General features: G+C 44.9%; 1 protein-coding gene across 2 annotated transcripts in view; it reads left to right on the forward strand.

The window, feature by feature from the left end:
* DNAH7 (dynein axonemal heavy chain 7) overlaps nt 1-27,455 on the forward strand; it is a 1,967,826-nt gene that overhangs the window by 1,143,035 nt on the left and 797,336 nt on the right. For both annotated transcript variants that reach the window (XM_085648764.1, XM_085648765.1), the window contains exon 47: nt 6,306-6,460. In XM_085648764.1, coding sequence (XP_085504890.1) covers nt 6,306-6,460 — 155 coding nt within the window. The remainder of the gene's footprint in view (nt 1-6,305; nt 6,461-27,455) is intronic.

The following is a 27,455-nucleotide window of genomic DNA, read 5'->3' on the forward strand; positions in this document are numbered from 1 at the left end:
TATGAGTTATTGACATTAAAACACATTCACAAAGTGGGATATGCTTCTAATCACAGAATGTCCCAAATACGAGAAAATGTGGAAGCACAAGCCATTTGTCGCCGAGCCATGGAGTTTCTGTCATCAGCACTTCTCCCTTTTTCCACAACAGCAGTTCAAACATGAATGGCAAAATATCCTAGTTTGCAAATGTTTTCTATATAATTATGACTCTGCCATATTTGCCTCATAATGCAAGATCTGCTGCATGACCTGACCATTTAAACTAATAAATTGTTTATAGCTCAAACGTATCAAAAGTTAATAAAAAATGTGACTTGTTTTGCTGCGGAGTAGATGGCTTATTGCAAAGGTTGACTGATCACCTTTCTCACTGTTGCATTTGTATGTTACACTGGTACTAATAAGGCAAAATCTTTCCAGAGACTGTTAGCATGTGTACACATGTCAAAATAATAAAATATCAGAAAATATACTGCATTACTCTGCAGCCTTTTTTAAAATGCATAATTTAGTCAACACTGCGGCATAATTTTGTCCTCCTTTGCTTGCTGCATAATTAATTCCAGTGGCCCCCAAGCAGGCAGCACATGGTAAAGTGCTTGTGAATGAAGCAGAGAGACTGAAGTTTGCAAACTTAATTTGGTGTGCTTGCAAATTCTGCATTGCCAATCCCTGGTGAGTTGCAGCTTCTACTTCTGAAACAAGGCCAATGGAGGTACCTATGGGTGAGGCAGACTGGCCTCAAGGGCAGGGCACCCTTAGCACTGGTGGTGCCTTGTGCATTAATGTTTGTTATTGCCCCCCCCCAATGACCACCTCTGCCATGGATTAACCTCACTACCACCCTTTAACAGTGCCCCTCAAGTCTCCATAACTACACTCTCTCTGATGCATTTAATTTGATTTACAGCGCCGCTCATACCAGTGTAGGGTGTCAGAGCACTTTACATCACACACATTACTCATAGACAATCATTGTGTGTGTAAATCACTGTATAGACAATGTTACATAAGACTAAGGACTACAAGGTGTAGGAGTCACATGACAACCATACTAGTAGGCCATATAGGTTAATAGTGATTGGTCTGGAGAAACACAAACTCAGAATTTAAAACGTAATATCGTGGTTGGGGGTTCTCTTTAATAATCAGAATTGATTTCTGTCCAAAAGAACACTTTTTGCAACATTAGGATAACCCAAGACTGGGGAAAAAAACACAATGCTCTAATTTATATCTTGCAGTTTGTATGCAGCTCTTAGAGGACAGTTAATAGCGCACTGTTCTATGTTAGGATTTTAACTTATAAACTGCAAGTAACAAAAGGATTTCTCTGACAAAAGCAGTAGCCCACTGACCTATTTACATTATGTGCACTTTGTGATCTGCATGGTACATGTTCTTTGCAGCAGGCATATTAACCCTCTGTGCTACCTATCCATGAGTCAAAACTTCCACTAGACAAAACTCGGATCTCTCTCTAGGAAGAACATTAAACATCAGAGTCATCATGACATTTTTATTGTTGCAGAAAATTGCTGGAGGCCAGGAAGGAGGCAGCAAGCACTTTTAAAACCTTAATATACTTGCAAACATAATGCCTCCACCCAAAGTCAGCGCCCGGTCACACCGGTTGCACTGCCCTAGAGCTGGCCCTTCTCAAGGGTCCTGTGACCCCAGTGACCGAGTCACTGTTGTTCTTGGCTGGGCTGCTTCAAAGGCCTGCCCGCAAGACTGGAGGTGAACTTCAGTATGGATTGTGGTGGACAAACCTTGAAGGTTAACCCAGGCTTGCCAGTGCTAGGGCCACCTGCTGGTGCTAAGACACCAGCGCTTCTAAGGTCTTGCGAAGCCTTCTAAGGTCTAGCATGGGATTGTGCTCTCTCAGGAGAGTCGTCTGGTGGACTGGTTATTAAGGCTGAACCTTGTTCCCCAGTTCCAAATTCAGCAGCTCTGACCATAGTGCCACATCCTCTCCCCCACTGAACACCATACTGCCCCCACTGAGAAAAACGCATACTGCCTTCAACTACAACCCAATTGCTACCAGCTATAAACACCTGGATGAGGCTCAATTTAAATGACGCAATAGACAAGAGCAATATGTGGCCTACAAAAAAAGTATCAACATCCTGGATAAAGCAAACACTCATAGGGAATGCAAAATTTAGCAAACCATGTGAAATGTAAGCAGGAACAACATGGTTACCTTAACGCTTTTACACTCCCTATTCAGAAATCAGTGAGTGCTTTTGCCTGAAAAGTTAAGGACATGACTACAGGGCCTTGAATGGACCCATTTTAACGTCCATTGCTGATATTCTTACAAAACGTTAGCAGTATGGTAAAAAGACCACATCCCTGGACGCAGAGTACTCGTACACATTTTGTTTTCCAATCCACACTTTGCAGTACCTCCAGGACTGGTGCACTAGTTGCAAGCCCAGGGAAAACAAAGACCAGAAAACAAAAATAGCGCTTCACTGGCAAACTCTGTAAAAGTGGCGCTAATGTGTTTGGGTGTGAATAAAATCAATCTGGCCAGTTTGCTACCACTGTATTACTTTATTTAGTTATTTTTCATATTTTTAACCTTTTATTCCAGATGCTGCACTTTGGAAGTAAAATACGACATTTCCAGCAAAAATGATTTTCCTTTTTTGGATCCATTTCACAGGGGAGCGAGCAAATAAAAGAAAGGAGAGGAAAGAGAGTGAGATCCTCGTCTTGAAGTCACGGGTTTCTGTAAGAGAAGAACTGCTAGACAGAAAGAGGGACGAAGGAAAGAGCAGAAGGGACACTGTATTTTTCTTCTCTGAGCAAGAAGGGAAAGACAGAGTCCTGTTACTTCTCTGCCTCGAACGCCAGGAAACGCCGACATTTATTTAAAGGCGATGGTGATTTTCAAAATAAAAAAGTAGTAGCTGTGTGTAAATCTGTTTATTTGCAAGCAAGCAGCATTGATTTGGCTACTACTTACAGTTACAGGTGGGCGGCACTGCCTAGGCCTGCTGCTGCCAGCCATCGACGTCGAGATGAACCGATGGTGACTGTCTGGTGCATGATTGGTAGGGCATGGCAATTTGAAAATGATCTACGCACGCTGCGCACACAGCCCCTACCAGCAGAACCAAATCCAGCCCAATTTTACTGTCCCGCCCACCGGCAACACGGAACTTAAGGCCTAATATTTTGGATGTAGCTGGAATCTTTCTATCATTGGCTCGCACAGCCTCAAAACTCTTTACCGGAGACTCGGGGAGGAACAACAGTGTCTGCTGTGAGTCAGAAGGTAATTTTATATTTAATTTAACACAATGCCTTATGACGTGCCGACGCATAGTGTAGACCCGGCCCTGAAGAATAAGTGCCGGTGCTAAGCACCGGAAAGCACCGGCACAAATTAAGCACTGGATTCCGCCCTCCTCCTGCTGAGCCAGGCTCGAGCAGGGGAAGGTAGACAAATAGGTTTCCTGTAACAGTGAGGTGTGACCACCTCCCAGACAGGATTTAAGTGTATTCAGCTGGGGTGGGGGGCATTTGCCAGCACCACCAGACTGATTTGAAGGGCACATTTATTGCCCTCCTTGCCTACTCCAGTTTGAGCAAGTTCAGGGAGCGCTTGACTCCCGCTCTGGTGCGAACCTGGACAAAGGGCATGCGAGTATTCTCCCCTCTGTTCAGACCCTCCTCTGGGAGGGACCCCTTATTTGTTCCAACCCTTTCCTTAGGGTACTTAAGGGCTTACCTGTGGTGGGTCTTTAGATTTGTTGTGGGACAAGACTCAAGACTGAAACCACGTCAGTCTCCGAGCGTCTGGATACTTGGACTTCGCCTGGAACCCAGACTGCACCAAGGAAGACTCCTGCTGCTCCTGGTCTCGCTGTTTTGCAAGCCTTTTTCGTCATTTTTTGCTTCTTCCAGGTTCTTTGACAGACCTGTGGGCATCAAGGATACCCAAAATAATCTCCCTTAGAGTGAAGGGGTCACTCCCCTGCATCTGTGGACACCGCAACAAAGCTGATTGATCTGCTGCTCCTGTTGTCCTACGGACTTCCCGAGGCTCAGCAACACAGGTGGTGGTTATGCAACTCCCTTGAGGCCTGACCTGTCCTTTTTGCAATTTTGAGGCTGGTATCCCATGTCGGAACCATTGGAACTGAACCCATGTGCCATTGCCAAGACTTGTTGGCTGTGTACTCCAGAGATCTTCGGGCTACAAGAAGCTCTAGCCTCCAGCATCTCTTCCTTCCATGCTCAGTGTCCTCAGCACATCCTCTGCACTGTGGGCCTTCATTCGTGGTGAGCTGCTCGAGGTCCTCTTGTGATTCCTGTGCCTTTGACCTGTGGGTCCTTCTGAGGGTCTTCTACTGCTTCAGTGGGCTCCCCGTCTCTTTAGAGGCTGGCTTTGACTCTCCTGCTGTTGGTGAGTTCCTTGGACCTTGCTGGTCCCAACGTTGCTTCTTCTTCATTCTCCTCGCCAGTTGCGGATAGCAAGGCTTGGTCATGCTCCCGCCAGACACCAACCACCTAGTCACTGACATCTGATATGGGACATCTCATGCACAGCTCCTAGTCTTCCTCAGCACTGCCTGGTCCTCAAAGCTGCAGCAACCAGATCACCATCGATGCTTCTGAACCTCCCGACATCGGTGGACATTGTGTCGTCATGCCTCCTGGTCACGTCCGAGTGGCAAAGACTCTGTCCTTCCATCAGACTTCTTCACCGTCTTCTATAGAGGCATTTTCCTTCAAGTCTTCCATTGTCGTCTACGGAGGTTTCTAACGTCTCTTCACCCCATGCCCCTGGCTTCCCTGGTGTAGGTAACCTGGTTCCCGGGGCATCCATGGGTGGGGCGGCTCTCTAACCTTCCATCCTCCAAGGGAATTCTTTGAGGTCCTCTGTGAAGGGTCCTTCCTCTGCATAACTGCAACTTAAACTTCTCCATTGACTTCCATTGGTCAAGCGGCTGTGTTCCCACTCTGCACACAGCTTTTGTGGGGTTCCAGGGTACTTACCTTGGCTGGTCCTTGTGTCTCTGAGTCTTCTAGTCCAAGTCCCATCTTCCTTTGCCGTTCACATTCCACTTTCTTAGTATATAGTTTGGCCTTCCCCTGGTGACCACTGTATTTTGTGTTACTTACCTGATTGCATTTGAAGTATTCTTGTGTGTTGTGTTGATATATCCGGGTAGGAGATATACCAATTTGTTATTGAGTGTTGTGTAATAAATAAAAGTAAAACAGTATGGTTCTTATTCCTTTAACCTACGCTATAAGGTTAAACTGGTAAAACAAGCTGCTTCAAGATAAGCCTGAAGGCTGCTACCACTTTGAGAGCTTTGGTTATCAAAGACCGCTAATATCACCATAAGGGTTGCCTAGATTAGTGCAAGGTGCATCACTTAAATAAGTGTGCACTATATACTAAGCCAGCCTCCTACAAACATAATCAAAGTTTTGCTGTTGCTTCCTCTCCAACAACGATTGGGTACATTTGGGTAGGAGTGATGACCTTGACAGTGTGCTCAAGGGCATTAATTTACTAATGAACAAGGACGTAATGTGCCACCTGAATGTAGCATACCTAGAGGCAATAAAAAAAAGACCATAGTGAATAAATAGTGCTATGTACACGACAGTGAATAAATGCAACGATAAAGTAGTGTGGTATGGGCACTCCTTGGATATGTCTGTAAAATTGATCTTTTGTCCCAAATTTTTATCCTGAATTTTGACCGTTTGTCCCACATTTTTTACAGTGCTGTCCAGAATTTGCCTTCATGCCTGGTGGTCACCCTAATCTCTGTCCATCTCTCCTTCCTTATGCTCCGCAGCAACACTTTTAGAGCACAGATCTCAAGCCCAATGTGAAGGTTGCTCAAACCTTTTTCCACATAGAACCCGCACTCTATCAACCACCATAGTGAAATAAGTTGTTTCTTAGACACACGTGTCTCTCAATCACTCCTTTTTCCTTCACTCCATTCTTACGTGTAGCGAAGTTCACTGGGACACATATGTAGCATTACTCATGACATGAACACACTTCCCAGCGAGCCACTGAATAAGCTCACATGGCGTCCACCATCGTGAGTGGAATAGCGTCTTTCTTGTCTATCTCAGAGCACTTCTCGCCTAGGTGTGCTTTGTTGGAGAAGCGTTTTCTGGAATGTGTCATAAATGTGAAGCTCTAGCATTCCTAAATTCCTTCTAAGAATGAGGTCTTTACCTTCCATCCAGCTCAACCTGTTTTCTGTTTGCACGATATAATTGTCTAAATGCCTCTGTCTCCATCTTAGGAACGCAAGGCGCTGGCCCCTCATGATAGACCCTCAAGGCCAAGCAAACAAATGGGTCAAGAACATGGAAAAGGCCAACACCCTCCACGTAATCAAGCTAAGTGACCCGGACTACGTAAGAACCCTGGAAAACTGCATCCAGTTCGGTACACCTGGTAAGTGGCGTGATGATAATATGCATGCAATCTGGCAACTAGCCAAAAGGGGGCGCCATTAGCTTGGAGATAGTAAGTCTGTTGACCGTAAAACTGCAGATTCATACGAAACTAGGATTCATTTTTTTTTTTTTTTATAATCATCATTAATCAAATTATCACTTTAATAAGCTTTCTCGCAGCAGGGTGTGAGAATCTGCATGTTCGAATGATCATTAGTGACTGTCTCTAATTGTGCTGTTTTAATTGTTGCGTAAGGTGTGGCATACATATGTCCTCATTATCTCTCGAGGTTTGCTGGTTACAAATGTTCTTTGAATTCTCTTGGCTCGCCGATTCTTTGTATCTAAATGTAGGTCAAACCGTGCGTTCCACTCTGGGTTTTCTCATCCTTTAAAATGCTCAGCTATACCCTTATGATCAGTGAATGCTGGAATTGTCCGCACCATATTAAATATAAAACCCATTAGAAAGATGAGCTGAGAGAATGTAAATCTCTTAAACAAGTTAGTGTCATCGTGGCGTGAACATTCTGAGTTAGCTAGTAAGACTTTATGTATGGAAAGCTTATATTTCTAATTGCAAATCAGTATCTACTCGGTACATAACGGTTCTGTACTCTAAAAAGTGGAATCAGATATTAAAACAAACCCGTGAGGGGACTGGTTTTACATGATTGTATTACAGGAAGTGATTTCACCTGAAGTAACAGCACCGGAAGCACCATCACAGGAAGTGACATCTGATATGCCAAATACAAGTAGAAAAGTATCTTATGAAGTGAACTAAATACCTACACAATAATCAATCAATAACACTTTATTCGGTCTGATATACGACCCTAAAAGCTCATAAAAAAAGACAATTCATATACAACAGAGTACAAAAACATAAAAAGTACTATTAAATATCAGGTAAAATCATGAAACCACAGATTGCCAGTTTAAATGTATAATACATACATGTTTCTCCAACTCAGCAGTATGTAAAACAAGCATTTGCAATGCAATAGGTCTCGCATTTGTGAGAGTTAGAGCTATTGGCGTTGTAAATGACAGTGTCTTTTACCCATGCGTTTTGGTTGGGATTGGAGTGGAGGTACGTGGTGTGGAGTGGAATTATGTTGGTTGGATTGGAATTGTTAGTTGTGGAATTGTGTGTGGTGGAATTGTGTGGCGTGGAGTGGATTTGTGTAGTGGAATTTTGTGGAATGTTGTGCAGGTGAATAATATGTATAGTTATGTGGTATGAAGTGTATTATTATTTGGTGGGATGTATTCAAAATATGCAGGAGTTACCCTGCTATGCTGTACCACTTAGCGTGTACGATGCAATTATGAGTTAAACCCATAATAAGCCCCGGCTTCTTGAGCCAGCCACAGCACTGAGAACCTACTCCTAAGCAAGCGCTGCTCCGGCGCTAAGAACCCGCTCCTCAACAAGCACTGCTCCTCAGCCAAAGAACAAAATAATACAGGACAAAGCAAATGGTAATAAGTGCTACAATTATCGCAACACAAATATAATAAGACAATGGTTACAAGGTGCACAGTATTGGTGGGATGTCTTCCCGACATGTGGCATTTACCCGGCAATGCAAAAACACAGAGCGTGTGCTATACAATTACGGCATGGTTAAAAGCAGATACCTTGCACACGGTTTCATTTCCAAACTTGCTGGTTGCTGTGTTTTCCCCATTTATATGATAGGTTTTAACTGTGCGCTACTTTATGATTTAAAACGTCCACAATTAGGGGGTTGCGTGTTACAATTGTGGTATACAATTGAACAGACAGCTAATTGCACAAGTTTTACAACTTAAGGGGTTTCCTTTTCTGAAAACCAAGCCCAACTGTTTAATTTAAACATTTCAAAACGTTTAATGCAGTAAATAGAATGAAAATATAATTCCGTGAAAGGTGCAGAAGTATAACATTATCCCCTGCTCCTATTGTTCACGTTGTAAACAAATAGATCAAGACTATTTTATTGCATGAAATTATGTTTGCAGCTAGCCCAAAACAAAATGATTATGATAAAAGGAAAAATAAAATTATTTGTTGCAATACTTTTTGAACGTTGTTTTTACGCAGGTTGGTGTAGCTGTATGAATAAATCCAATTGTATTAGCCTTTGTTTTCGAGAAAAAAAGGTGCCTGAAAGTCTGCTGTAGTGTGAAACATTACCATGCCCCTAACAGCTGCGAAACGAAATCAAGGATGAGATAAGTGGGAATAAGCCTCGTTGTAAAGATCCTAATCTTTTCGTCTGGAGCATCTGTGAGATGCAGATTTATGAATTGAAAAAAACAGCATGATGGACAACGTGCAAAAACAAAAAATCTGTAGGTATGTGTGTGGGGTGATGGGGGTGAAGGGCATTGGGAGGATGGGAAATAAAGAGACAACCATAATACGCTCGGAGCCTGAACCCGGCTTCATGTGCGAGCCTCAGCACTAAGAACCCACTCCTAAGCAAGCGCTGCTCCTGAACCATCAAACAAAATAATGCAGGGCAAATGCTATGCCGCGCAACAATAATCGGTACTCAAATGCATTGAAGGCCGTGGTTACAAAATGAATAGTATTGGTAGGATGTATCCACAACATGCGGGATTTACCCTGCCATTCATTAACACAGAGCATGTGCTATGCAATTACGAGTTAAACCCCATGGTATTATTTGGTAATGAAGTCCCAATTACAAAATAACACAGAATACAACTTTTCCTGCGGTTTCACTGATTCAGTTGCCTCAAAATCGTAAATGAATCATCGAGTCTCTGTGTGGGGTAATGGGGGTGAAGGACGTTGAAAGGAGTGGCAAACAAAAAAACAACAAAAACAAAACAACCATAATAAGATCGGAGCCTGAACCGCGGCTTCACGACCCAGACGCAGCACTGAGAACCCGCTCCTCAGCAAGCGCTGCTCCAGAGCCAACTAACAAACTAATACAGGATAAAGAAAATACTATGCAGTGCTACAATAATCAGAACACAAATGCAATAAGCCCATAATTACAAAGTGCACAGCATTAGTGGGATACAGTCACAACATGCGGCATTTACCCTGCCAGCCACAGCACTGAAAAGCCGCTCCTAAACAAGCATTGCTCCGGTGCTGAGAACCCGCTCCTAAGCAAGCACTGCCCCGGTACTGAGAGCCTGCTCTCAAGCAAGCGCTGCTTTGGTGCTGAGAACCCGCTCCTAAGCAAGCGCTGCTCTGGTACTGAGAACCCGCTCCTAAGCAAGCGCTGCTCTGGTACTGAGAACCCGCTCTTAAGCAAGTGCTGCTCTGGTGCTGAGAACCCGCTCCTAAGCAAGCGCTGCTCCGGTGCTGAGAACCCGCTCCTAAGCAAGTGCTGCACCGGCGCTGAGAACCCGCTCCTTAGCAAGCGCTCCTCCAGCGCTAACAACAAGCCCCTAATCAAGCGCTGCTCCGGCGCTGAGAACCCGCTCCTAAGCAAGCGCTTCCCCGGCGCTGAGTACCCACTCCTAAGCAAGCGCTGCTCCGGCGCTGAGAACCCGCTCCTAAGCAAGCGCTGCTACAGCACTAAGTACATGCCCCTAAGCAAGCGCTGCTCCGGCGTTGAGAACCCGCTCCTAAGCAAACGCTGCTCTGGCGCTGAGAACCCACTCCTAAGCAAGCGCTGCTCCGGTGCTGAGAACCCACTTCTAAGCAAGAGCTGCTCCGGTACTGAGAGCCCGCACCTAAGCAAGCGCTACTCCGGCGCTGAGAACCCGTTCCTAAGCAAGCGCTGCTCCGGTGCTGAGAACCCACTTCTAAGCAAGAGCTGCTCCGGTACTGAGAGCCCGCACCTAAGCAAGCGCTACTCCGGCGCTGAGAACACGTTCCTAAGCAAGCGCTGCTCTGACGCTGAGAACCCGCTCCTAAGGTCAATAAAATTACAATTAAATATCAGATCAAAACAAATTATGTAACCTCACATCGCCAATTTAGCTTCAGGATGAATACCTTTTTCTCAGGCTCAGGGCCTGAATGATAAAATGTAAAACAGCAAAACAGATCAAAGGGGCACTCTAAGCGCTACAAGAAAGTCAAACTTTCTAGATGCGAGTTAATAGACCTCTCTTTAAGGATTGTCCGCAAGAATCGGGATCTATAAACTGGAAAGAGTGGGCCGAATAATGTAAAGTGCTTGGTAGCTTCGTCATGAAATCCGGTCATAATGACAAGGTGGCAAGGAGGCGAACCAAGAACCTGCGGTCGGGAACGCCCCTAAATAATGAATCATAACCACACTAAGACGTGAAAGGTAAAATATATATTGTTGGACTGCTATCATGTTAATAGCTTTCTTCATTCTCAACATTTACTTGCGCTCTAAGAACTTCAACTTAATCTGCGACCTGGTAAGAATGCTAATGGAGCCTGTATTTGCCCACAAATCTGCCAACCCCAATTCTTGCAAGAATAACTTGACATAGTTTAACCATGGAATGGCCTGTGCATTATTTTGTTTTAAACAGTCTTCAACAATATCACATGTAAATTTCAAATCCGGAGACAGACATATTTTGACCCATAGCATAATACGAGCTAGCCTCACCAAATCTTCCAGGAAACCTAGCCCCATGTCACTATGTGTAATCAGACTCGTAATGGATCTCGGGAGTCCTAAAAGTTCGGACAGACATATATTCTGCACTGTCTGTAAGGACGACACCAGGGCATAGCCCCATACATCCACTCCATACATAGCCACTGACAGACTCTTAGTTTTATATAGCATCACTAATTCTTTCAGGGTTTATGTTGCAATTGTTTTAGCAAATCTATAGAGAGCCTCGCATGCTGCTTCAGTAAGTTGTCACCTCTGATTTACAAGTCTATCCCAGGTCAGATTCACCGAACATAAGCCTGTTAGCAGTGTGTGCTAAAAGTACTGCATCATCCGTATAAAGGAGTATGGCAACCAAACTGCAGCCCATTTTGGGAATATCTGTGGTTAGGGACCTTAAAACCTTAAAATATTTAAAGGGGGCAAAATACAACCTTGTCTGACCCTCAAAGTAACTGGAATCAGAGACGTCAAATCCCTGTAAAACGAACCCTCATGGTAGTGTCCTGATGTAACCTTCTCAAAACCATTAATAGGGGAGATCAACACTAGCTCGACCCATAATCTCCCAAAGTTTATCTCTGTCAACTAAATCAAAGGCCGGGGAGAGGTGCATAAAGACCATATGCATGGCACCTCTCCTGGCCATAACATACTTATTTAATATAAAGGACAGATTAAGTGCTTGTTCTGAGTTGCATAAGCTTGGGCGAAGCTCATATTGGACCTCTGTAGAGAAGGCCTACTCTTTTGTCCAGGCTTCCAGTTTCCCTAGGATCATTCTCCCAAAGATCTTAGCAGAAGAATCAATAAGAGAGATGGGCTGGGAATTTGAGGGGTCGTTTTTATCTCCCTTCTTAAAAATGAGGATTGTCACTGATTCCTTCCAGGAGTCAACTGGGCCTCTAATGACCAGAGCTCTAAATACATTTGTTATCAATGGAGCCCAAAGGTCTAGATCATACTTAAAAAGCTAGACAGGAAACCCATCTGGGCCTGAAGCTATTTCCTGAAGCTGAGCTGACAACAGCTTTTCAGAGTTACCCAATTGTAATTAAATTACTGAGAGTCACCAGGCCCTCACAATTAAAACCAGTATCTTCTGAAGCCACAGGAAACACTTCCTCAACTCAGCAGTGAATATTTTCTAAAAATGGAAGACCCAGCCTTGCTCTAAAATAAGACAGTCAGTTCCCGAGGGGGTTTTACCATAAAAAAAGGACGGTTTACTATCTCCCAGAAAGCCTTGTTATATTTGACAAAAGCGACAAGTTCCAGATCCTCCCATGCCTGGGTTCGTATCTCGTGTTTTTTTTTTCAAGCACAATAGTAGAATTACACCTCGCTTCTCCAACTTCCAGTGTCACGGGCCCCTTTATTAGTTGCTTCTTTCAGGAGTTTGAGAGCCTTAGTGCAGTCTTTATTAAACCATGAGTACACTGGGTGATCCTTCAATGGTTTAACCTCAGTTAACAACCCTGCGATTGAAGTGCAGATTTTCTCTAAATTATCCCGGTTTATCCCAACCTCCATGCTTTCATATAAGCAACACATAAACTCATCAAGGCTAGACACGACGAGCTCAGAATGAATTTTGGAGGGATCCACCTTTTTCAATTTTCTAAGGACCCTTTGGTTTTGAGAGGAGGAGGTTAAGGGTGTGATCTGTCTAGAAGGTGGGGTGTGTGGATGGGAAAGAAAATATGAGACTATTTGGTTGAACTACACCATAATATACTTACTCTCTTTCTCCAATATCTTTTGAGACAACTAGCGTAAAACGTACAGTACTTCAATGCAAGTGCTTATTAAGTACTTACTAATTATTTTATAATTTATTTCGGTTTCAGGCTGAACGAATTCGGTTGGGAAAATATATGGCCTTCCTGATCAATGTTCCCTCTAATTTCTTTCCTCGGTGTGCGGCAGTGTAAGGTCTATGTGCGCTGCAACCAAGGCTATGTGCGCCAGTAACCAGACGCGCGTGTGGGTGCGGCGCCAAATATTACTCCAAACTTTTGCTTAAAAAAGTGAAAAGACGGTGCATTTCCTCACATACAGATCCACGTGAACAGTGTTAAGGCAGGTTTGAAACCGGCCCACATAGCAATTTGAAACCTTGCTGCATTTCTTTTCTTAACCCCTTCGCTGCTAGGCCTTTTCCCCCCCTGTGCTAAACCTTTTTTGGGCTATTTGGGGTAGTGCGCACTTAGGCCCCTGTAACTTTTTGACCACATAAGGTATCCACGCCAATTTTGCGTCCTTTTCTTCCAACATCATGAGGATTCTAAAGGTACCCAGGGTTTGTGGACTCCCTTGGAGGGGTCCCAGAAATTAGCCAAAATACAGCAATTTTTTTTTGGGGGGGGGAATGGGAAAAACGGGCTGCAAATGAAAGGGTCTGGGTTTTTCTCTGCAAATGGTATCAAAATAGGCTTTATGGGGATGAAATCACCATTTTCACAGCTTTTAGGGAATGGCAGACTTTTGTCAGAAAACCAAAATTTTTTACACAGTTTTGGCATTTTTCTGGGACATAGCCTATTTTTGCTATTTTTTGTGCTTTCAACCTCCTTCCAGTTAATGGTAGAAATGGGTCTGAAAGCAATAATGGATCCTGGACAGCTATACATTTTTGAAAAGTAGACAAAATTCTGAATTCAGCAAGGGGTCATTTGTGTAGATCCATTAAGGTTTCTTTATAGAAATTAACAGTTAAATATAGGAAAAAATGAAAATTAGTTGAAAAAACAGCCTTTTGTGTCAACGTTTTTACCTGTAACTTCTTCTAATTATGACAGCTCTTTGAAAGCAATATACCGTTACATCCGCTGGACCTTCCTGGTTGTGGGGATATATAGGACTTGTAGGTTCACCAAGAACCCGACGAACCCAGAGTCAAAAACTGAGCAGCAATTTGCAATGTTTTTTTATTATGTTCCGGGTATATGGCAATTATTGTGGGAAAATGTATACATGGAAAAATCGGTATGAAAGACACCTATGTATTTCTGAAATGGGAACAAATTATAGAGTTTAGAAACAGTACATATTTGCACATTTTCGAAATTGGGAATACTCAAACTAGCATGAGAATTATCGGTCATTTTTCAAAATGACTTCTTTTTTACACAATGTCTTTCATTTGGAAGGCAGAAATGCATCAAAAATAAATAGGTAATAACAGTTGCTTTACAAATCTGAATTACCCTAAGTCTCCCGATAAAAATGGTTCCTCACTTGTGTGGGTAGGCATAGTGCACACAACAGGAAATGGCTCAAAACCCAACGTGAACACACCATATTTTCACAATTAAAATTTACCCTTTTTTTGCGAAGTGTCTAGCTGTAGTTTTTGAACACTAGGTCTGCCGGCACCTAGGGAAACCTAGCAAACCTATACATTATTGAAAACTAGACACCCAGGGGAATCCAGGATGGGGTGACTTGACTGCCTCCCACCAGGTTCTGTGACCCAAAATCCCTTGCAAACCTAAAAAATTATCTAAAAAACCACATTTCCCCCACATTCCTGTGGTGGAAAGTTCTGGAATCTGCGTGGATCCACAAATTTCCACCCACCCCGCGTTCCCCAAAGTCTTACGAAAAAAATGGTACCACACTTGTGCGGGTCGGCCTAGTGCCTGCAACAGGAAACGGCGCAAAACGCAACATGGTCACACCTCAATTTCGCAGTGAAAAATGACCCTTTTTTGGCAAAGTGCCTAGCTGTAGTTTTTGAACCCTAGCTCTGCGGGCACCTTGGGAAATCTAGCAAACTTATAGATTTCTGAAAACTAGACACCTGGGGGCTTCCAGGGAGGTATGGCTTGCGTGGATCCCCCAACGTTTCCTTACCCAGAAACCCCTGCAAACCTCAAATTTAGCAAAACAAATCACTTTTTTTCACACATTTTGATGTGGAAAAGTTGTGGCATCACCGGGCTCACTCAAATTTACCACCACCCAGCTTTCCCCCGGGTCTCCCGGTAAAAATGGTGCCTCACTTGTGTGGGAGGCCCAAGTACCCGCGACAGGCAAGGGTCCAAAACGTAGTGAGGCGACATCAAAATTGCCTATCGCAAAACCACCTGGTTTTGCAAGGGGGGTCACTTGGGTTTTTGGCCCGGTGCTCGGCGGCCTTCTAGGGAAACCTACCAAACCCATACATTTCTGAAAACTAGACACCCGGGGGCTTCCAGGGAGGTATGGCTTGTGTGGATCCCCCAACGTTTCCTTACGCAGAATCCCCTGCACACCTCAATTTTAGCTGAAAAAATCACTTTTTTCACACATTTTTGTGTGGGAAAGTTGTGGCATCACCGGGCTCACACAAATTTACCACCACCCAGCATTCCCCCGGGTCTCCCAGTAAAAATGGTGCCTCACTTGTGTGGGAGGCCCAAGTATCCGCGACAGGCAAGAGCCCAAAACATTTTTTGATAGGCAATGTTGATTTTGCCTCACTACGTTTTGGGCCCTTGCATGTCGCGGGTACTTGGGCCTCCCACACAAGTGAGGCACGATTTTTACCAGGAGATCTGGGGGAATGCTGGGTGGTGGTAAATTTGTGTGAGCCCGGTGATGCCACAACTTTCCCACACAAAAATGTGTGAAAAAAGTGATTTTTTTCAACTTAAAATGCAGGTTTGCAGGGGATTCTGGGTAAGGAAACGTTGGGGGATCCACGCAAGCCATACCTCCCTGGAAGCCCCCGGGTGTCTAGTTTTCAGAAATGTATGGGTTTGGTAGGTTTCCCTAGATGGCCGCCGAGCGCCGGGCCAAACACCCAGGTGACCCCCCTTGCAAAACCAGATAGTTTTGACAGAATTAATTGTTTGTTTCTGCAGCGTGAGAATTTTGGCACAATATTGCAAGGAAAATGTGACAGACATTTTGAGGTTTGCAGGACATTGTGGATAAAATAAATTTTGGGAATTCACAAGAGAGACATCACCATGAACTCCCATGGGCTTACGACAATATCTACAGTTGGTGGGTTATTCTTACATGGAAAGTACACCTTGGCAGAGAAACTAAAAAGACAAAGATTCCTGCACAGCCATCTATTCCTCAAACACACACACATACTGGTTGGATTTGGCATGAGGGCGAGTCATGGTTCAGTATATTAAATTTTATTAACAAGAGATTTCACAAAAATGAAATGCACTGCCAATAATTAAATGGACAAAAAACCGAACCAATGACTCGCAGCTCGTGAGTTGTAAAGCCACGGCAATGCACCAACCGCTTTACAGGCCATTCACACACCTTTCATACGTGATAGACACAAGACCATTCACACCACCAGGCACAAAAACAACACATTACAACATTCACAAAATGGGACAAGGTACACCCTGCTTCAGAAAGACAAATATTAATGCACATCCATCTAATCCTCAAGCACACACACATACTGGTTGGATTTGGCACGAGGGTGAGTGATGGTTCAGTATATGCAATTGTATTAGCAAGTGATTTCACAAAAATGAAATTCACTGTTAATAGTTGAAAGGGCGAGAAACTGAACCATTGACTCACAGCTCGTGAGCTGTAAAGCCACGACAAGGCACCAACCTCTTTACAGACCATTCATACACCTTTCATACGTGTGACACATACAAAACCATTCACACCGCCAGCCGCGGGCCCATCACATTACAACACTCACAACAGCAGACAGCGCCATTCAAGAGCCCATCCCTTTCACACGCCCACATTCCTGACACAGCAACTACACAAACTGATGGATTGCGTGGAGTGGCGCTCATCTAGCAGTGTGTGTAGTGACCAGCAGCAAGTCACTACTCACACACCGTCAGCCGAGAGCCAGTCCACGCACACCGCCAGCCAAGCGCCAGTCCACGCACACCGCCAGCCAAGCGCCAGTCCATGCACACCGCCAGCCAAGCGTCAATCCACGCACACCGCCAGCCAGGTGCCAATCCACGCACACCGCCAGCCAAGTGCCAGTCCACGCACACCACCAGCCAAGCGCCAGTCCACGCACACCGCCAGCCAAGCACCAGTCCACGCACACCGCCAGCCAAGCGCCAGTCCACGCACACCACCAGACAAGCGCCAGTCCGCGCACACCACCAGCCAAGCACAAGTCCACGCACACTGCCAGCCAAGCGCCAGTCCACGCACACCGCCAGCCAAACTTCAGTCCACGCATACCACCAGCCAAGCGCCAATCCACGCACACCGCCAGCCAAGCGCCAGTCCACGCACACCGCCAGCCAAGCACCAATCCACACACGCCACGGTCCAAGCGCCAGTCCACGCACACCACCAGCCAAGCGCCAGTCCACGCACACCGGCATAAATTTTTTTTAAACAAGAAAGAAAACACAAACCAATTGCAACTAAATACAAAACTATAACTACAAAAACAACAGCAGTAACTAGAGACATCATTCTATTGCCAAACATTAATCTGAACAACTATATAAAACCATACAGACCAGGCAGTACACTTTCAGACTCATGGTTGCTCCCAAAAACTCTTTTGAGTGTGATACAATCTGAAACATGTGGGCACACACAGCCCAGGATTAGAAGGACAATCGGCACAGTGCATCCGACTCTCCTTCCGCACACCTCTTCGCAAGCAGGGATTGTTTTTTTTGGGCGTGGGAGGAATTAAATCAGGAAAGTGGCGCTCTTTCAATCTAGCCACATCCTCCACCATTCCTACTCTAGCAACACTTGCCTGTTCCACAACAACAAGGCTGCCTATCACAGACTATTGAACCGGAACAAAAGTCATCTTTGACGCAGGACAACACTCCTTGTACACAACAAAAGCATTGAAAGTTGCTAAATTGAAGAGATGGATGGCTAACTTCTTATACCAAATGTAAGACTTACGAATAGCAGTGTAAGGTTCCAACCTCTGATCTACTCTATTGACACCACTCATGTGCTTATTGTAGTCTAAAATGCACACAGGTTTGCGCACTTCACCAAGCTGATCCCAAACAGTCACAGGTGAAGTACTCTCATCATGAATGGTAGTCAGCATGTACACATCCCTCCTGTCCACTAATTTCACAGCTAGCAGTTCCTCGCTACGTAAGGCACTGCACTGTCCCCTCTGAAGCTTTTTGCAAACAAGCTCTTTTGGGTAACCTTCACGGTTACAGCGGATTGTGCCACAAGCAAAAGTGTCCACTTTGAACAATTCCTTAAACAATTGCACAGCAGTGTAGAAGTTGTCAAGGTACAAATGGGGGCCTCTGTTAAACAGTCCTCTAGCAAGATCCCACACAATTTTCTCTGAAACTCCAAAAGTGGACGGACAGCCAGGCGGGTCACTAGTGGAATCCCTACCAGTGTACACCCGGAAATTAAAGACATATCCTGTCCTACTCTCAGACAACATATACATCTTAATTCCATAACGTGCCCTCTTGCTAGGAATGTACTGCCTAAAAACCAAACTGCCCTTGATCAGGACCAAAGACTCATCAACAGATATTTCTTTGCCTGGAGTATAGAGCTCTGAAAAATGATCTACAAAGTGATCAAGAACAGGCCGAATCTTAAAAAGACGGTCACTGTCAGGGTGATTTCGTGGCAACGCCAAAGCATTATCAACAAAATGCAGCATCCGAAGCAAAAGTAAATACCGATCACGACTCATAATTGCAGGAAATATGGCCGTTGCCATCAAGGGACTGGTAGACCAATATGAAGCCAGGGCCGGCTTCCTTATCAAGCCCATCAAAGAAGTCAAACCCAAAAACTTCTTCATCTCATCCAGATTTGTGGGAGTCCACCGGGTAGCTCTAGAGCGGGGCCTAAGTTTGGCACTGTTGTCCCTCAAAAACTGTTCAGCATACAAATTAGTCTGCTCAACAATCTCTCCCAAAAATACATCATCCATGAACAACTGAAAAAACTGTATAGGCAAAAAATGTTTACAATCCACTCTACACCCTGCATCACCACTAAAGGCAGGCAGCACCGGCTGCATCATGTTTGGATCAACCCAGAGTCCAGCACTTCCAGTAGGAAGCCTAGCAGCCTCAGGCTGCAATCCAGAAGACTCTTGCACCATCGGCACAGCAGTGTCGTCCTCTAAAACAGGCACTTCATCTGCACTGAGAGTAGCTTCATCCACACTGAGAGTACCTTCATCATCCGATGATTCCATCTGGAGAGAAAACTCACTGATGGAATCGTCCCCTCCCTCCTCTCCCTCAGATGCACTGTCAGTCTCATAATCCTGCTCAGAGGAAGATTCAAGAAGCATACCACCACCAGTTGAGCAGTTATTCTACGGCTAGCCATAATGCTTACTAATAAAGGTAACTTGTCAAACAAGTCAACAACAACAAACCCTTTGTAGAAAAAAAATTAACAAAATGTAGCTTTATCACAAAGACCTATATATTCCAACACTATACCACTCACTTGCCAGAAGCAGCTAGACTCACCACCACCTACTCTGCACAGACACTGTGAGGATCAAGAATATCTCACTAAAAAGAAAAGGAAAAGAAAATTACACATAAGACAATGCAAAACACATCGCAAAGAATTTCATGTGCAAACCACAAACGAAATATGCTACCATTATGACACCACTAACTAAAAAATTCATTCATGCATGACAATAATACTCATTTGGAGTAAAAACAACAAAAATCTTTTTCTTACCAAAAAATGCAAATACGCAAAACTGCAGAACACCCACTGCCGAAACCGCAAACAGGATTCAAAAGCTTTACACCAGAATAAAAAGGAGTAGAAAAAAAACATTACAATCACATAATGCACCAGTCCACACACAATCCACCAGCCAAGCTAAGGGGTAGGTGAGCCTAAGAGTATAAATAAAATATTCACCCCAGTAAAAGGGGAGAAACCCTTGCCCAAGAGACCACTCCCCAAAACCAACATTTTAAAAACCCTGGTGTCTAACGGCTTCTGCCCCCCTTGGGAGCAGATGGGCCTAAAAACATACTGCTGATTTGCCACCCAAAGACGGCAGAAATGACCACAATCATCCTCCCATAAAGAGGAGCGACCCTTGTTCAAGGGACCGCTCCCCAACATCAAAAACAAAATCCCTGGTGGCCTAGGGGGGCATAAACGGCCAAATTAATGCTACCCAAAGGATTAGATGATGTAGAGGGAGGGGTGGGGGAGAGGCAGGGGATGGGCTTCCCCTGCCTTCCCAGATGGGGGCACCTTAATTACTTTCCTACACATTACCAGAGTGCAGCTTCAAAGCAAATCCAGGGTATAGAAAAGGTGGTGTCTTGAGAGCTGCAAATTGCCATTTGGCACCTCATACTTTTGTTACCTCTACACCCTTTTGCAAAAGATGATTCTTCTCCAATATTAATGCTTCTGATCTGTGAGATAATATACTGGAAGGAATCGTACATAAAGTGTGAATGCCTTTGAAGTGAATCAGCCTGAAGGAGTCTATGTAGTTACTAGAAAGAAAGCTCTGCATTGCTTTTAAAACCGTTAAAACCTGCAAGCTGTTGTGAGAAGTGAGGTAACCACTAGTCTTCCTCGTGGCATCCTAGTGAACACACTTCAAAACCATTGCTCTATTTATTCTTCCAAACTAAATTGAAACTTGATGCAGTACGCTTTCCATCTGGCTTCAACCTCTTCTCTGATGCACATCAGTTTTCTAAATTGGCTTAGAGGGTCACTAGGGGCACAGAAGCTGCCCGCTCTGATTGCTTCACTTCCGAGCCCGCGCATTGAAAAACCAGCCAACTCGCCAAAGGGTTATACAGTAAACATGCGCACAGTTCTCCATAGCTGCCATGGTTTCAGATTGCTATATGTGACATTTTCATAATTTCAATGTAATCATGAGTGACATTTCAACATCTATGAGTGACACTTTCTCGTAGGCAAAATCACGCAATGAGGAAGCGGGAAACATATAAATATTAGAAATTACACCTGTTTGAGCAAGTAGAAACTCTAAGATCTTGAAAGTGGTGCAACTGATCCTTGCAAAATGCACTGTTACCCTCTGCGCAACTTTTTGGTGAGTCAAAACTGCTACTGGACAAGTAACTCTCCAGCAGGAGCTTTTATAAGTTAGCACAGCACCCTCCCTCAGCTCAGCAGGTGCGGCTGAACCACAAGTAACTAGAGGATCTCTGTGGCAAAAGCATTAACCCACTGAGCTATCTACATAAAGTACAGTTTGGTGATGTAAAAGTACATCTTTGTTGCAGGCATGTTATCCCCCTGCACAGGCAGGAGCATTTCGCTCTGCACCTGCAGTGTGTTGGAGAAAGATTAGAGCTGGCCAGATGTAATCTGTAACCAGTTCTGCTCAGTGAAAGTACACTGTGTCTTTACATAAAGATAATGCAATTATTATACCCATTATGCACAAAGCCAAAGCTCTGCCCCGGCAACACAGCCATCAGCCACAATTCAAATACTTTCCACGCAGAATCAGAGAGCAATTTTGCCTGCCAACCAAAAGAATGCATGCTTCCGACCTAAAACACACTTTCCAAGAAGGCCCTTTGACACACTTTCCAAGAAGGCCCTTTGATGTGGTTCCCAGCTCTGCTGCATTAATTATTCGTCAGCTGTAAGGCCTTTGAAACCACAACACGGTAAGGTTCAGGGGAAATTGTAAAATGGGCACTCAAGGCTCTGAGCCACACAAACAATTAGCCATGAATTAAACACCTCAATTACAAATGAATGCTGCTCGTTTACAGCAAGAACTCCACAATCAGCATCAGCGCCTTCTACCACTCGCCGCTGGTACAGGCCGGAAATCCATAGTGAAGCGGATGGATATTTAAAAAAAAAAAAACACAAAAAAACAAGCACTCTTGCTGCACGATCGCGCCCCATGCGCGATCGTGCAGCATGAATGCTTGAAAAAGACATCGGAGGAAGGGAAGACACTTTCCTTTCCGCCGATGCCTTTTTACAATCCCTCCCCACCCTCCCCGAGGACAAACTCACCATTTGTTCGCTGGACGCACAGGAAGCAAATGGCTTCCAGTGCGTCCAGTTTCATGTAATGACGCCAGCGCGCGAGGCGCGTTGACGTCATTACATGATGTGGTGGGGTGGCGGGGGGGAAAGCGGAAGGGCTTCTACATTGATCGCAGGTGGGGGCAAGTTTAGGGGCGGCCCACGGGGGGAGCGCCAGCGCTTTCTCGGTGGGTGGGTGCTAGGACGGCCGGGAGCCGTCCGACGCACACACCCACCGTGTCGTCGGACAGCTCCCGGCTGTCCGACGCATGGAATGGGTTAATAGCGCTGGGCTGCAAGGTGATTGTGTGTGTTTGTTCAAGTTTTCATGTTAATTTCAGCTCATGACGGGCATGCGATTAGCATGAAAACTTTAACAAATGCTCTCTTTGAGCAGGTAAAATTAAATTATAATAAGGTAGGGCTGCATCAGGCTTTCGACTAACACATTGTAATTCTAGTGTCCGCATTAAAATGCATTAGTCACGTATTCTAGTGCCCCTCTGACAATACTGCAATTGAGGCACACTGCCAATGAGGCAGCACCAGCATGCTAAAATTGTCTAATATATGAGAGCATGCAACTGCGCCTTCAAATTAAAAATGCTATGCGTCAGAGATATAATATTCATGAACAGCGCTGAGGAGGCAGGCCAGAATTTAACAGATTAATTAGCCGTGCCCCAACCAGCCTTCCTAGAGTCTACTCTGGGGGTACCAGCCATCACAAGGATGATCCATGGAATGGGTCTTTCCTGCTGTTTTCCCACTATCACACTACCCTTTTGGTGACCAGAAGCACACACATGCTTCGAAGATTGTACACACCGGTAGGTGGTCCCTCCGTTGGCCTTATTTCTGCAGTAGTAGCTGTAACTAACCAGGGGCCGGCAATGCAGGATTTGCAAGCACACCAAACTAAGTTCACAAACTTCACAGTCTCTGCTTCATGCACAAGCACTTTTAACATGTGCTGCCTGCTTTGGGGCCACTGGAATTATACAGCAATGGCGGAAAAAATTATACCACATTGTTGACTAAATTATGCAGCAAAAAGAAGGCTGCAGTCCTAGTATACTGGAGAATTCCAGACCCAACCACTAGATGGGGGAATAATGCACAGCATGAGAACTTACGAATTATAGAAAGCATTCTGCTTCCAAACAACGTCGGTTGCAACACCATTGTTCTAGCAATGCTGTACATCGGAGGGAGGTAGAGGGGCAAAATCTACTAGGAATCCTGCACTCTCACTGGCTGAAGAGGTATTACTGTGGTAACTTGACGTGTGGTTGGTAATTATTTAGCTGATTCACCTGCCACGTTTTCACCCCAGCGACCATGTTTGTTGCACCGGAGGCTGTGCTTCCATAAAATCCACACTGCCCTGATCCACAGAATTCCATCAGGAAACATGTTCACAAGGACGTTTCATTAGAGAGCATTTCAGATTAATTTTGACTACATCACAGCAATTTCATGGCTTGAAAATCTTTATTTATGCATTTATGCTGGCGATTTATACAGTACAGTGTGCCACTCACAGTACTGGAACTGCATCATGACTTAAAGTGCACAACTAATCTCGCAAAGTTAGCAAGTGCACCTTCAAAAATCCTGAAATTGGGTAAAATGTCATTTACCGCCCCAGAACTGGCTCCGGAGCAAAGGCTGCAGTAGAAGCGGCTGTTTTATGTTAGCCTTGGCTACCTTTGATGGGGCTTGTCAAGGGAGGTGGTCCGTGGTGTGCACTTGCTGTTGCCATACAAGGCAGGTCCACTCTCCTGTTCGAGGCCTGCTTACATATGGAGTATCCACTTTACTTTGTGAATCCATTAAACACTGACTTGAGAGCCAGTCGGAATCCTCGGAGTGATATGCAGGGCTGCCTTTCATATGGCAGACTGCACAGCGCCATGCCTGTTTTCTTAATCAGTAAATATTTGAGGCACATCCATTCCCAATATCACCATACTTTGCTGGTAAGTGCTCCACCCAGATTTCCCTAGGGACCATATGAAGTAGCAACATTGCCTAAAACAATAGGGCAAAAGTAATTAAATAAACTAACGTGATAAGCAAAAATGTAGGCACAAATGGCGCTTTCTATTTTTCTGCTGCATTGTCGATTGGAATAGTGATTTCTATTTTGCAATATCTCCTTCATTCCGTCCACCCACATCCACTGTGACAAATCTGATGTGTATGTAAAAATCAATAGGAGAGGAAGGAAAAAGTAACTAAGGAGCACTCCTACTCCCCTCGGATACTGTAGTCAAATCAACAAATGAGTGTGCCAAAAAAGTAGACTAAGAGCAAGCATGTTGAAAAAACTGTTTTTAAGAATATAGAGAAACCCATTAGGTTTCTAAGAAAGCCCTCACTCACCAATCTGGTTTGTGACATGCTTCATCATCGGGCCCCACCAGGAGTGGCTGAGTGCCACCCTAGTGTGCTGCAATGCCAGTTTTACTGCGGAGCTGGTAATAAGTGATTGGTGAAAAGTGGATAGTGAATTAAAAATGTCTGGACTGTGTCAAAAAATATTTTATTAGTTTTGCCAATCAGACATGGCTAAAAATATATAGTTTGGGATAAAGAACTAAATTTAATTGTTCAGTTTTATCCCTGAAAGTGTGGTCAACATGTTTCTGCCTATGTGTGATTGTTAATCAGGCTTTCATCAGGACCAAAGTGTAGTGAACCTCGGCGGTATGGGCGCGCTAAGGCCCACCCTAACCAGGGGTTGCTAGTGTAAAAAATCTTTAAAAACACTAGTTGTTCAGAGATCTCCAAAATTTAGAGAGGAACAGAGTTTATTGAGAAGTGCAATCGTTAATTGCAACATGGGTCACGGGAGGTGGTGGTGGCAAAATGGCAGACCGCCTTCAATGCCAGGCACCCGCTTGATACCTGTGTGTACCCTCGCTGAACCGGACCCCGTCGACGGTCTGGTTCAACGAGGGTATACAAACCGCAGTGTGGATATATTAAATTTTTCCAGTGAAAACGGACCCTAGCTGTGGATTTTGGACCCTAGTTCAGCCGGCAACTAGGGAAACCTAGAAAACCTGTACATTTTTTAAACCTAAACATGCAGAGGAATCCAGGATAGGGTGACCTGTGTGACTGTCACCAGGTTTTGTTACCCAGAATCCCTTGCAAACCTCAAACTTTGTTACAAAAAAACACATTTACCTCACATTTCTGTGATGGAAAGTTCTGGAATCTGCAGGGAGCACCAAAATTCCCCCCACCCAGCATTCCCCCAAGTCTCCCTATAAAAATGGTACCTCACTTGTGTGGGTAGGCCTAGTGCCTGCGACAGGAAACGGACCAAAACGCAGCATCGACACATCACATTTTTCCCAGTGAAAACGTATCCTTTTTTTACATTGTGCCTAGCTGTGGATTTTGGACCATAACTCAGATGGTACCTAAGTGAACCTAGACACCCTGTATATTTTTTAAAACTAGACACCAAGCGAAATCCTTGTGTGACTCTCACCAGGTTCTGTTACCCAGAATCCCTTTGCAAACCTCAATCTTTTTTAAATCAAAGCACATTTTCCTCACATTTATGGAATGAATCGTTCTGGAATCTGTGGAGAGCTACAAACTTCCATCCACCCAGCATTCCCACAAGTCTCCTGATAAAAATGGTACCTCACTTGTGTGGGTAGGCCTGGTGCCCGTGACATGAAATGACCCAAAATGCAACATGGACACATCAAATGTTTTCGTTGAAAACTGACCCTTTTTTTTTTTTTGCAATGTGCCTAGCTGTGGATTTTGGATCTTAGCTCAGCAGGTACCTAGGGAAACCTAGCAAATATGATAGAGATATCTAGCCGCAGATTCCTTAACTTGTGAATTCTCCTGAGACTCCGTGATGGCGTCAACTCTGGGTATGACATCAGTTGAGCCTTATAAGTCCCCCAGGAGCGTGGATGTCAGTTTATTCTTTTCAACGCTTTAAGGTGCATCCGGAGAAGCAGTTCCTCAGGCCATTTTTTGTGGCCTATTTCAACAGTTTTATCAGTGGGAACAGTGTGCCTTTCTCCGATGTCGTCGGGCTTTAAGCCTTGTGGGTTCTGTACTTGACAAATGTCAGTTACTGATCTGCATACTGTTTGCATATGGTGTTTGGTATAACACCTCGACTCCGAGGATTGTGGATCCGGCCAGAGACTGAAGCCAAAGGCTCTCAAGGAATGCTGTACGAAGTTGCTGACGGCACATCTGTTGCGGTTTTCAGAGACTTTGCAGCCTCGGTCGTCTTCTTCTCATGCAGAGGTCAGTTTGTGAGGCCATTCCAGGAGCTGGAGTCATTCTCCGGGACGTCGCCCTTCATAAAAGACCAAGGGTAAGTGCAGGCGTTTAAAGTCTCATCATCCACTAACTTCACCACGGGGAGATTCTGTCTCCCACAGCTCCTCCTGCTTGCCGGTTGAGGAGGCCATTTGCGACTGTCTCGTGTCTCCCATCTTTCCAGGAACCATGGCATCGATGGCCCAGATGAGGGAGGATTATAACTCTCTTTATCTCAGCTTTGGGCCCCCACTTTCCACTGATGTGCCCACAGGCCCTAAGGAGGAGAGGAGAGTAACGCCTGTGGGTACGTCCTCGGTGTTGGTTGGGCCATCGGAGTCTTTGGGTCAGCGCCGGTCGGCGTCGGCCGACTCTGCTATGGCACCGGTGCACAGCTCTTCGGGGACTCCACCTTCGGCATTCCTGATCGATATCGGGTACGGCATCAACAGAGCAAATTGGGAGGAATGTGGCATTTTCACTTCCTTCTCAAGGTGAGACTTCTGGGAGTCACCTTGTGGCAGGTGATGCAAGGGAGTCTGGCCCTTTTCAGCCCATTTCTGAAACTATTCCATCGCAAGAGGAATAGAGTTGGATATCTGCTCTTGGTGAGGCTAGTGGGCTCGAGTCTTCCCCAGCCTCTGGGCTACTTCACCTCTCAGTCTCGCTACCGAGGCAATGTCCTCCTTCGCCGAAATGTGTTGAGGAGGGTGGCTGCAGTTTTGGACTTATCACTGCCTACAGTGGAGATGTCCATTGACCCTTTGAGTGATGTCCATTATCAAGGACATTCGGGGTAAAAGACAGTTCTTCCGTACAGTAAGGCCCTATTCAACATATTGTTGGGTACTTGGGCCAAGCCTGACACAGGGGTCTCAGTGGACCGCGCTATATCTCGCGGGCATCTGCCTGCTCCAGGAGATCCAGTTTGTCTCCTCAGACATCCCACGCCTCGTAGCCTGGTAGTTCAAGCAGCTAGAGCCTCTCAAGATATGGATTCTTCACCTTAGACTCCATTAAATAAGGACTCTAAGAGTCAAGCTGCATGTGGCAAGCACATCTTTGCTTCTACTAGTTCTGTGTTAAGGTCCACCAACATATCTTGTA

The sequence above is a fragment of the Triturus cristatus genome, chromosome 3_2 (assembly GCF_964204655.1).
Source record: "Triturus cristatus chromosome 3_2, aTriCri1.1, whole genome shotgun sequence".
NCBI classification, from domain to species: Eukaryota; Metazoa; Chordata; class Amphibia; order Caudata; family Salamandridae; genus Triturus; species Triturus cristatus.